Here is a 12,997-nt window from a genome sequence, read left to right on the forward strand (position 1 = left end):
GTTTCCCCAAGAGTACATTTCAGTCAAATAATTATGCATCTGAAGGGCATTTACGAAAAAATATGTCTGCCGAATGGGTACACACTCTTGATTAACTGCCTAGCCTTTCCTCTGTAACTTTTAGCGCGATGAAGAGTTTTTCTTTGTACAGCATTAATTTTCTTGAAAAGCGGCACATAAGAGCGACAAATAATTGTCACATACACAGTCACCCAAGGTGGCGCAAAATATGTTCACTGAACAGCGGCACATAGCGAATGTCATATACCCAGTAACCCAATTTGGTGCGATAGTTGGTTGCGCCGTTCGCAGAGCACATAATGCCACGGCCTACTCAACTGACTATGAACTGCCCAGTGACCCAAGTTGTCGGGAAAATGCTTAGATAGGCAAGAAAAAAGGCAGGCAGATAGGCAGACAGCCAAAAGCGTGAAATATACTAAGAATGTTAAATCCAGCAGCAAGGTAAACAAACTCATGGCACACTGTAGACAGCACTATATTTACACACGCTGAAGCAAATCTTGAAGCATTATTGAAGCCTTTCGCTATGCTCACTATCAGTTTCATTGACAAGCAATTCCTTGTCATCGTGTCGGTGTCGCGCTCTTCTTATGTAGAGATACATGGAAAGGAAACTGAGAACACATAACGCAACGCTCATTAGACAGACATACAAGAACACGTTAGGGTCATTGTCCAGAAATTGGCCTACAATAACCGGCGCTGTCATTGATCCGATGCCTTGCGTGACGACAGCTAGAGACATCATCTTGTTGTTTATATTTATGAGCCCTGCCATCCAGGATATTAAAGCGGCGAATATGGGTCCTTGGCCGAAACCAAAGAGAGCGCTGGTTAGCCAGAGCACCAATGAGCTGCTAGAACCCAGTAGCACGAGTGTCACGGCCGTGGGCAGGAGAATTATGTGCGCTGAGACTAGCACCCAGAAGGGAGGAACTTTGATTGTAGCCAAACATGCGGTGAGGCGGCCAGCGGCGTATGAGAAGAAGTACACGGATTCAACGCGAGAAGCCAACGATTTCGAGAAGTGGAGCTGGCTCTTGACTGCAAACGAGGCCATCATCTGGGCCGTGGTACGCTCGAACGCGGAGTAGGCAACCACGTAGACACACATTGTTGCCAGAACGATTCTGGTGAAGCGGGCAGTGTTGCGCGGTTCCTCAGCTCCCGCAGAACTCTCCCCGTTAGGTGACGCGGGTTTGAAGTCGACGTTGTCTATAACGTAAAGAGCGATCATAGAAACTGTTGGAATAAATAAAAGCGCACCGGCGGTACCGAACGCGTAATAAACGTGTGACTCTCCCGCGCCATCTTGAGCGGCGGAACTATTGGCCAGCGCTACCAGGTCGACAGGCTGGTAAGCGATGCTGTTCTGGGTCAGGTATGCGTTGTCGGTGGTATTCGGTGCGGTCGCATTGCCACCGTTGCTGTTGGACAGGAAGGGTTGGGCGATGAACGGACCGACGAAGCCACCGATACCGAAGGCCAAGTGGAAGAGTTGTAGTGCCGGGCTGCTGTTCTCTGTCCACATCCTGATGATCCAGACATTTGCACCTGCACGCAAAGGACACAACAGTTTTTTCTCCGGGTATCTACATGAAGTCCCTTGAATTCTATTTAGAGGTATACATGTTCGGGGGGTACACTATCAAAGACAATGACGGAAATGTTTTGGTTCTGACGTAAACGCTGCTGTAACGCAGCAGGGAGGTTACGACCAACTGCCGTAGATGCCTATGCTATTAGAAGGGTGTACCGTCGCGACGTTGTTAAATCTAAGTTATTGAATATCTGCATATCTTTTGAAATATAATTTCGGTAAAATGCTGTCCACTCAGTCACGGTGCATTAGGGTGAAGTTATGGTTACGAAATTTTTTCAGCGTAAGGACAAGGAGCAAAATAAAAGATGGCCCAAAACGAGCGCTGCCTCACAACCGATCTTCTATTGGGATCTACCAAGAATATATGCACATACAAATCGGAAAAAAAACAAACAAAAAAGACAGCGCACTAAACCGGAATCAAAGAGTCAAGATCCCAATGAAAATTCACTCGTGAGACAGGTCTCGTGTTTTGCACTTCCTTTCTTTTGTCCCTTGCCTTTGCGCTGAAGTATCGCAACCACGAATCCTACATTCCAACCAGCCCAATTTGCAGTCTTGATTAGAGTGAAGTTCGACACATGGCCGAAGGAGCAACGCCCAAAATGCCTGGGCATGCAAGTTTGATTTTGAGAGACGCTGCAGCCTCGAGCACTGGTCTAAATTACGCCATTCGCATTAAATAAATTAGTACGCACTTAAATTACTTTGAGTGTCTTTGCATTCTGCCACCGTCGAATCACGGCCACCGTGGCAGGGAATCGAAACCGCGACCTCGTGCTTAATGCAACAAAGCCACATCCCATCCACCGCTGCGGTTATCGCGTACGTTTGAAAATGGTGTTAGCTTTCTCCTCCAACGTGCGCCCATGTGGAGAACCGAAGTCGATCCGTTTGGCGTGCACTATACGGCGATGTCTAATTAGCTTCATCATGAGTTATTTAACTTTTTTGGGCTTCGGATTAATATATATATAGCAGTGAATAAATTTTGGAACCGGCTTTCCTAACCCTCGTTTGAGCGTCTCTTGGGGCCTTATAATGTAAAACTATTCCAATACGTCTTTATTATAATTTCCTCACGTCAAATTTAAGTAACCGCCGATCCAAGCATAAGGCGGTGACCCGCAGCGTTGTCTGAACAGCTCTCCTTGTTTATAGGAGGTCACTTTTTTTTTGCTTTAAGAACGAATAACATTGCCTACACTGAGCCGTTTGTTTCTTCCTAATTGGCTGACAAGAAGCGAGGAGCACACTCAAGTGTTGAGGGTGGCGAAGGGGTTGAGCCAGCTCCGTGAAAATACGCAACCGGATGAGGAAGGTGGTGCCGGCGTCTGCGATTGATGCGCTACCCCTTAGCTTGCAGTAGCTGCTCGAAAATCACGGCGACGTGCAACGACAGGTTTAGAATGCCGCTAAAAAGGATACTCAGTAAAGAATAATTGGAAGAGCGATGTCGCATACGTGCCGAAAAGGCTTGATAACCTTATAATGCCATAAAAAAGTATTATACGAAAATAAATCCATGCTCCCAGGCAGATGCGACTAACCAGTCTCTAAATGATAGGCGGTCAGGCATCTTCTATTCCTTTCGGAACGGGGCAGTCTCAGGCTATTCAGAAAAAAAAATTCAGTTTTGTTCGGCATATTGAAGCATCTTTAACGCGTACACGTCACTTTGACGCGGTGAGTTTTCGCGGTTTGGTGACGACGCGTGACAGACAGGCGAAGTGGATGCAGCCCGACACGTTTTGACAAATAGCAGAGGACTAATGGCAAAAAAGCGTCGAATCAGAAATAGAAGTTTTTCTTTTGTTCGGCCTAATCATGCATAATCAGTGTGTGCACCTCATATCAGATGGGGAGCTATCGCGGTTTTCGCGACGTCGTGTCACAGACAGGCGAAGTGGGGGTGGTGTGAAAATTTTTTGATCAATCGTAAAAGCTTGGTTGCATGAATTGGAATAGAAAGAAATTGGAATAGATTTGCGTTATAACGCCCTTGAAATGATTAGAATGGGAATACTGCTAATTAGTTTCATAGGAAACTGTGCTTGTTGCATATTGAACATTCGCTTGTTGAATACGCAACCAGTACTCCAATACAGGGAACGGTTGCACTGCATATATGCGTATTCGGAGTGAACGTACTTCATTGGAGAGTATATGACGACTAAGAATACTGGATAATGGGTCAATGGTTATTCGCGCAAAGGAAAGTAGCCAATCGACACTAAACTTGCTTTCGGAGCATGCTTATATTAAACCTATGGTCACGACCTCTCCCGCCCACACTCTTTCGGTGCTCACCAGTGCAAAGTGCAGCCACGCTCAGCCCACACAGAAACGCGGTAACATGTGCCAGGACTAGGATGCCGCCGAGTGGGAAAATGGTCACCGTGACGCAGGTCGCTATCATTGCCAAGATCGAGACCAACTGCGTGTTGTACGTGTCGTGTAACTTGCCCCCTACGAACGGGTGAAGAAAAAGACAACCGTGAAACACTGGACACTGCAAGATTAAACAATAAGTGAAGCAAATATTTTAAGCTCTGAGACCCGGGTAAACATTTTAACATGGGCATATTTTTGCGTTGCATTTTCGTGGCGCAGCCATGAAGCGTAAGAAGATAAACGGTTTAGATGATTTTGGCATTTCTTGTGTAGCCAACTTAAGAGATTCTCTACTAGCGCTGGTCCATCGAGATGCAGAGGCAAAAGAACAATCTGCATTGGTCGTGACGAACTCTCAGAGAGCACGGTTTTCTTACATGACCGGTGCCGTCGCACACAAAATCCACAGAATGCAAGGCACCACCCCAGAATGGCGCCACGCGATAACGTGGTGCCTGGCGTGCTCTGGACTCGAGGTAAATGAGAAGATGGACCCGACTTATCGAAGAATGAGAATCCGAGCGCCAGTCGGTCCTTTCAAGGAACCCCCGATCCAGCCGCACGTCATCCGCGAATACCCCCTCGCCCCCCAGAAAAAAATAAAGAAGAGACGCGAAAATACAGCCACCCACACCCCGGCCTTACGGAATAAGAAGCCAGGGACTGGCATTGCATACAGACAAACACATATCTACACCTCCGAATATTTAGTAAGATACACCCTGTGTTCTTGTTTCGGGGAGCGGCCAGCTCTTGCACACAAAACGTGGACCTGTAAATTATCGCCTCTAAATTCCAATTCATCCTTTACGGCACAAATGCCAAGCAGCAGACAGTGGGAAGTTTTGGTTGCTAGTGAAAATCGAGGGAGCGTCGGAGAGCTCTTCTCGATCAAGCCCAGCGAGCCGGAGACCAGTTGAGCCCTGGACGGAGGGACCCACTCACTGCCCAAAACCCCTAAGAGAAATAAAGTCTACATTACTACTACATTAAAACCAGTTATTCCAAGAGACAATCAAGAAATTAACGCAACACTTTTCTAATTATATGGCGCTCGTACGTAAGTACAACAGATACACAAAGCTCGCACGCGTCACGCGCGTCAAACACACGCGCAAAGTCATGCAAATTTACAACGCTTTGAAATAAATTTATTTACTCAGTTGGAGAAATCTAGCTGAAGTCTTGGTGAACAACCGAGTGAACACGATGGAACAACGCCGGATATATATTAGAATACACAGACACCCGCGCTCGCACACATGAGCAAGCAAACTAGCGTTAGTCTTACTGATGAAGTTAACTTGAAGCAAACATTCATTGTAAGTTGAGTGCGCAATGAAAGAGGCAAACATGAATCAAGACGAATAACTGCTAGGTTGCTGTCTATAAAGACGCCCTGAGGCCGTCAATTGAGTACATCTGTTTTCAGTTAATGGCATGACTGCGGTAAAAGTACATTGGCTACAGAAGAAAACGCCTCTGTCCAAGTGATTCAAGTTCTGGTGTAAGTAGTCCGACCATTTAGCATTCTGTGGACACTCAATGGGGAGCTTCAGATTAGGGTACCTAAGAGCTGGAGCCCCCTAGCGCTTGAGTACGCCATTGCTTGAATACCCAAGTAAAAAAGTGTTATAGGTTTGGGTCTACAAACGCAAGTATTGCAGCGCCTTCAACATGGAGTCGCATATAGTCAATGGTCATACAGTTATGCATAGGCGTTTGCTATTTGAAAGATTGAAAGTCATTCCACTCTGTGTAGGTGGAGGACCAGCGGAGCTGTATATAACTATAAAGAAAACAAAATAAGACAGCAAAACAATACAGCACAAATATTGCACGTTGTTATCTTTGTTTGTATTCACGTTTATCTCGTGACCACAGTAATTATGGCTTTATGATCTCTATGCTAAACGTCCATGGGATCTGTGACGGCACTGGAGATGTTCTTAGCGAACGTTAGGTCTACGCGCGACCAATGGCGCGTCGTGGAGACGTTGGTCTTGGTGTAACATTGCAGGCTGAACCTTTCCAAGAGCAACGCCAAGAACCACTTTCCGTCGCGACGAGACGCATTGATATTAAATTCAGCCACAGGGTCCCTATTTGACGTTCCGGGTTGAACGCATACGGTGGTGACGATTCCGCCCAAACTCTTTGATGGCTAAGTAGTTCTAGGCAACTGCGCGGGAATTACGAGCTCAAAGGAAGAAGCTATACTTATTTTTGATGTGCCTGTTCTCTGCCCTGTTTTCTTGCTAGCAGCGAGCTGGTCTCTGCTTTTTTGGCTCCCTTTAGATATTATCGCGGTGCACGATCCACATCGCAATTAATTGACATTTCTCATTGGACATCCCTAATTATTTCTAACAACATATTGCAGGATACTATTTTTACAGAAAAAAATATCGAGCGTCCCGCACTTATTCATACACTCGAACGTGTGAAAGTTCAAAATAACAAAACGAGACAAAACACTTATTTCAAATAAATGCGCAAGAAGTTTCCTTATAAACAGAAGCATACCAAGGAGAGAGCCGACGAGAGCGCCCACGCTGAAAGTGGTGATGATGTACGACATGTTGCCGATGCTTGTTCCGTATATCTCAGCCAGGTCCAGCAAAGCGACACCTAATATGCCACCGACGACGCCCTTTGCAAGACAGATAAAAAGTATGTAGGGAAATTCAAACTCAAGCATTTACTAATGGTTGCTGGGATAGTTGGTTGAAATTTGCTGGAGTGGAGATGCTGTCTCAAAAGTGAAGCCGAACCACCGCCATCCTACCATAGGCAAGTAACGTTAGCTAACAGCGGGGAATATAACAAACACTTTCTTCCCACTCCTTGCGATTTAGGATGCTTAACTTAGCCGTACAGATATCGCTGGACGTCTTTCTTTTTGTCACTGGCTTCAGTAGGAAGCCTAACCGTTTCTGTTTTTTGAAATTTTACGTCACATCAGGATATCAGTTCGCAGTCGAAGATAACATTCTAACCAGCAACTTCGAGTTTTTATATTCAAATACCCCTAGCATTTGCAATACCTGACCAAGAGGACGTGAGCTGTGAGAACTTTAAACTGTCGCATCTCTCTTTCAGAATAGAAGTATAGGCAAAGTCTGGCTTCACCTGTGCTGAAGAAACTACGGTGGCTGCCACTCCAGCTCATATATTTAAACCTCCTTGGTTGGTACCTGTTATGATCTTAAAGTACGTGAAACAAAATGAAGTATCGTTATTTCCTGTCTTATAAGTGCTTTAAGACCCCTTTTTTCCGCCCTGTCCTTACTTCAAGACGCTGCTTCCTGTCCTTTTGCTTCAGGACGCTCTTTCCTGCGCTTATTTCACTATGCGCTTTCATGTCGGGCCTATACGACAACACACCACGTCCTGTTTTTGCTTCAAGGCAATCGTACTTAGTTCATAACGCACTTTCCTGTTCTGTCCATACTTCAAGATCCTCAGTCCTACCCTTACTTGAAAACACTCTTTTTTCCTGTCCTTTCCTGGCTTCAAGATGCTCGTTGTCGTCCTGACCCTACTTCAAGGCGCTGTTTCCTCTCCTGTCCCTGCTTCAAGGCCACTACTTCCTCTCCTGTCTCTAAGTTAAGACGCTATTTCATGTTCCGTCCAGACTTCAAGACGATCTTTCCTCTAGTGTCCTCACTTAAGGATGGTCCTTCCTGCCCTATACCTCAAAAGGCTCTTTCCTCCCAAAGTATCATGTATTCTGCGCTAAATTTGATGCCTCAAAATGCAGATTTAAGCGCGGCAAACATAAAGCAAAGTTAATACTTGCGTATGAATATGCTGCAGTGAAGTTTCAGTTGTTAGTAGTTTAACACGCTAATTACTAATTAAATATGTATCACAGTAATTAGGTCATAGCAGAAAAGAACTTTTGTTTGAATTGGTTGCACAAATGCACTCTCCATGACCAGAAGTAAATGTCAAGAATTTGTTCCAATTTTCCTTGACGAGGAAGGGTGTTTAGGCATTAAAAGGGTAAGGCGCCCTGTCCTATTGTAGTTCAGGACTCGCGTTCCTCTTCAGCGTTGCCTTCAAGGCGCCCTTTTATAACTAGTGTTCTTGGAATGCATTTTTAGGCAGATTAATAAAATGTTTGACAACTTTAGAGGTTTTCTGTATCTGAGCGCTTCTTCTTTGGAACTTATTTGAATGTTGTGAAATCAGTCTGCAATATACGAGAAGTCACGTTTACCACGTTGACCCACAAAATTACCAAACTATTTTTGTTTTCATTGAGGTGAAGTAAACAATCGGCTCTAGCGTCGATGGTACTGAGATATTGAGTGGACTGTTTTGTAGGAGTAGCGACCTGATTTAATTTCTTCCATTACTATTATTGCCGTGAAAGCTTTCCTGTAGAGTGGGTTCTCTAAACCTAACAAATCTCTTAACAGCTCAAAATTAGATGTCTAAATAAAAAGTTCGTTTTTTATATCCTGTTGACGCCATGAATCAAAAGTGAGGTTTACAGTTTAACACCACTTCCTGAAAGTGAACATTATGAAAACACTTTGCACCAGAGGCCTACTTTACCATCGATGTCTATCATAAAGTGAGAGCAAACAGTTTAATTCTTATGTTATGTTACGTCGTTTTTAGGCGCTGTTCTAGTGTTCTGTGAATGTGCGGTGCTTTTCTTTTTTTTGAGCACTGATACGCCATGCACAAATCTATAAGAATCTGACCGTACGGCCATAGTCCTTTATATAGTTTGTTTGTGCCACTCCTTCCTTCAATTTTTTTTTTGCCACTCTCACCGTCTTCGCATGAAGAATTGGGCTTTACAAAGACACAATGCTACATAGGAAATTCGTGGTCTTTGTCCAATATCCGGTGTTCGAGGTTCATTGAGTGTGCCGTTTTGTACGAGAATGTTCACACAGTATGGCACAGCTACGAAACCGAACACGAACTGAAAGCGAGGACAAGGGAGTCGACTGGAGAATTATCCATCTCTATTCGTCTGTGCTGTCGTGGTTTTGATTTTGTGATCGTTTCTTGTCTATAACCACGTACCAACTGGTCCGACAGTTCGTTTTACCAGTGATACAGCCCTTCGCATTAAATCATAATGCTGCCACCGACAGAGCTAATTTGTAAACACAATCAAAGACGAGCAGCGCGAGAACAGTAAAAATGGTAGGCGATCCTAACCATTGGTTTAGGTGTCTCTTAGCATCACTCGCACCTCGGCGTTGGGGTTCTGTAGGCTAAGTGAGCGAACGTCCCCCCCAGGCATGATATGTGGACGAGGAGCGAAGGAGGGCGAGGAGGAAGCGCAGCGCGTGCCACGTGGCGCGGCGTAGCCTCCTAGCGAGTGGCGCACCTCGCGCACCCTCTCTGGTGCCGACGTCAGAGCACGTAACGAGCACACGCGCAGCTGTTGCGAACAAGCGAACGAGCGAGCAGGTGAGCCGAGGAAGAGGAGAAGCAAGAGAGGAGGCAGTGACGTCACATCCGTTCTGCTTGGCATATGTTCAATCTATGTCAGGCGACTGTTTTCAATTAATTGTCGTTTAAATATCATGCCACCTTCTTCTGTTTGACGTCATTAGTGACGCCATTACTTCGGCTTTCTACTTCCGCGTTTCCAGAAACTTCGCCTAAGTTGTGCTCACATCGTAGGTCTCTAAAGTCTATGATTATGTCCTTTGGTATGCGGTAATCAGTAATTTCTAGGTAATTCTAATTATTCCACACACTTCAGTAACTCAACTTGTAACTAAACTTATGCTCTGATATCATATCTATAATGAGACCCATGAATATTTTACTGCACCATTTTTTCTTTTTGTTTTTTCTGATTTATTTTTAATTTCGTCCCTGGTCAATTCAGAAAGTGAACCGGAAACGCTGCGCACAATACTGTCGCTCGATGCTGGTGCCACTAAAAGATATCGCCGTATTATGGGTTTTTCGCTGTTTATGTACTTTAACACTCTTTTTTTTGTTTTTACCCGTACGTCCTGTTTGCTCAGGAAGAACAACGTTAATATAAAAGTCTAAATGCCGAATATAGGGTCAAAATAATCAAAGAATTCTCAGAAACAAGTCTCCAAAACACAATTCACCAAATAAGCGACCACAGCTGGTGGTGAGCGAAGGAAAAAGAAAAGTTATCGTTTATGTTACATATAAACCGAAGAACACAGGAACGCACCTCTTACCATTCCCAGATTTCCGAGGCTCAAGTTACATGTTCGTCCCACGTCCAGCCACAGCTTGTAGCGGGAAGTCATATTTAGCTGGGCTTGCGGCTGCTTGTTCGATCGACTTCTGTGTCGGGCAGCTGAACGCAGCGGTGGAACCGTTCGTGCCTTTGACAACCTTGCCTGCGCGATTGCGATAAAAGAATGTATTGCCCCTCTCCCAGAAGAATAGAATGATAAGCACATTATTGACTCTGCTTTCACTTCGCGTCACGAGATTAAAACGTTATGTCATGTGCATGGGTCCTGACAAGACTTTGTCCATGTGCGAAAGTAAAAACCACCCGATATATATATATATATATATATATATATATATATATATATATATATATATATATATATATATATATATATATATATATATATATATATATATATATATCGGGTGTTCCAAATTATGCTATATTGTTTTCTTAGAATTAGACACTGGGAGGCACGCGAAGGCCACCTGTCCAAATAACCTATGGGGCCAGGGTGCCACAAAGTCAGATGACAATTATCGCTGTCAGCAGGCAAATTGCATGAAATCGAATAACTTCCATTTTGTTTACTGTAGTAAGTGGCTATGTTCGTATTGAAAAGTTAGAGGCAGTCGTGTTTCGACACAGTATCAGTTTGAAGAATTCTCGCGTGTCTGTGCTCCGAGATATCTGACTGCAAATTTTAATTGTCGTTCGCATGATTACGTAATGCAGTGATTTGGGCTTGTTGGTAAGGCATCGGGAGGCTTATAGCGCGTGAAAAAGACAAGGACGAAAGGAAGACGTGAAACACACAGGCGCTAACTTGTAACAATCTTGATTTCGAGCAAGGGACCCATACATATATACACGACGACAAGATCCTCGAAGATCTGATCGACCATGAATTACATCATGCGTTGAGAAGCGTGTCACAAAGACATGCGTGTCAAACGCATTGTGTAAGTCATTCCTGGAGCTGATGACCAAAAGCTGCAACGATCAGATCCTCCGTCATCGATTGGCAGGTTACCCGACACTACTTATTGGCGTTGCTGAGGGTCTGCTCAAGTCGAAGCTATCAAAGAATTCCGCCAGCTTGTGTACATAATCACTTGTGTACGTATCACTTGTGTACATAAGAGGAGCGCTGCTGTCATTCCATACATCCACGGCCTATCGTACCGTTCAAAGAAATTAGGTCAACGTGCGAATGTTAGGGTTGTGTTTTCAGCTTCTACAAAATTGCAATATCTGTGCAGACCACACACAGGCCTGCCTGCCTGCCTGCCAGGCCTGCCTGACAAGCGGACGTGAAAAAATAAACACCAGGAACCGTTTGTTGAATTACAACCTTCCTCTAAAATGTGGGAAGAACTACGTGGGGCAAAGCGGAAGGTGCCTCAACGAGCGTTTAAAGGAACACCGGTATAATGTAGCAGAAAAGCGGTGTGGGTTCCTTGACGCTCACTGCAGGCATTGTAAGTGCGCTGTTGCTGGAGTGGATGATGGTGACCACTCGATGTGTGCTCCAGCATACAGAGACTGCTCCACTGTGGGAAGAGCCCGAGTTAGGATAACTCGCGAAATTATAGAAGCAGAAATGATTGATAGGCTTGGGGATAACTGTGTGTCAAAACCATCAATTGCCCTTTCTCGCAAATAGTTACCTTACCTGCGCAATGGTGTGTAAGGAATTTTTGCAAACAGCACATGTATGATGTACGCGAAAAAGTTGTATATATGTATGGATCCCTTGCTCGAAATAAAGATACAACGGGGCGGATGCATAGGCAAAGATGATAACTGTTGCCCTTCCTCTCTCGGCTGGCGAAATCAAACTATGACAGCGTGGTGTGCCGTCCAGTTGTTGCTCTTGATTTCAATAAAAGTTACAATACTTGGAAATCAGCTGTCAATTTATTAGCGTTCGCCAGCGGAGAGGGGAACGGGGACAGTTATCCAATGCAGTTAGTTGACAGTTAGCTGCCAATGCCTTCACCTCGTTGTAAGACTAAACGCTGCACGCAACAGCCGTGTCACATCAGGGATGGTCTTTGCGCCAATCCTAACTCTCTTGCATGCGTAATCATACGAACGACAATTAAAATTTGGAGTCGGATATCTCGGAGCACAGACATGCTAGAATTATTCCAACTGATACTGTGTCGAAATTCGACTGCCTGTAACTTTTCAATACGAACATACCCACTTACTGCAGTCCACAAAAAGTTAATTATCCAATTTTACGTAATTAAGCTGCTGACAGCGATAATTATCACTTCGTTTTGTGTCCGCCTGGCCACATAAATTATTTGCACAGGAGGTCTTTGCGTTTCTACCCGTGCCTAACTTTAGGAAAACCATAAAAACTTTATTTTAACACCCCGAATAGCTACTATTGCACATTAACGGCAATCAATCAATCAATCAATCAATCAATCAATCAATCAATGTTTATTGTTTCTTATACAAATATTGACGTGTTATTTTTACACAGACAGGACTGCAAAGCTCTTTCAAGGGTTGTAGGAGAGGTCCGTTATTTAACGTAAGTGATTTCAAGTGAATTACAAGGCAGGGACAAATAAAATTATCACAATAGCTTTGTGACGAATGCGCGCTAAAAATTTTTTTTTCGTTATCGTTGTTACTACTGTAAGTTGTGTAGACGAACGCGAGCAGGTTGCTCACATAAATAAATTTATGTTGATGATATGATGCTGTACGGTATAGTGTTCCGCAGTTTCGGGGCAATATTAGAAAATTAA

The 12,997-nt window shown here is 44.3% G+C and overlaps 2 protein-coding genes across 2 annotated transcripts in view; one reads left to right on the top strand and one right to left on the bottom strand.

The window, feature by feature from the left end:
• The window catches only part of LOC135920917 (sodium-dependent glucose transporter 1A-like), a 116,310-nt gene that overhangs the window by 42,114 nt on the left and 61,199 nt on the right, over positions 1-12,997 (top strand). The gene's annotated exons all lie outside the window — the stretch shown is intronic.
• Positions 437-6,677, bottom strand: LOC135920902 (sodium-dependent glucose transporter 1A-like). The gene is made up of 3 exons (XM_065455169.1): positions 6,548-6,677; positions 3,938-4,096; positions 437-1,578 (listed from the first exon to the last, which is right to left on the bottom strand). Exons 1-3 carry the CDS (start codon positions 6,600-6,602, stop codon positions 533-535), a joined length of 1,260 nt encoding a protein of 419 aa, XP_065311241.1. The 5' UTR covers positions 6,603-6,677; the 3' UTR covers positions 437-532.

This window comes from Dermacentor albipictus, chromosome 8, assembly GCF_038994185.2.
Source record: "Dermacentor albipictus isolate Rhodes 1998 colony chromosome 8, USDA_Dalb.pri_finalv2, whole genome shotgun sequence".
Taxonomy (NCBI): Eukaryota; Metazoa; Arthropoda; class Arachnida; order Ixodida; family Ixodidae; genus Dermacentor; species Dermacentor albipictus.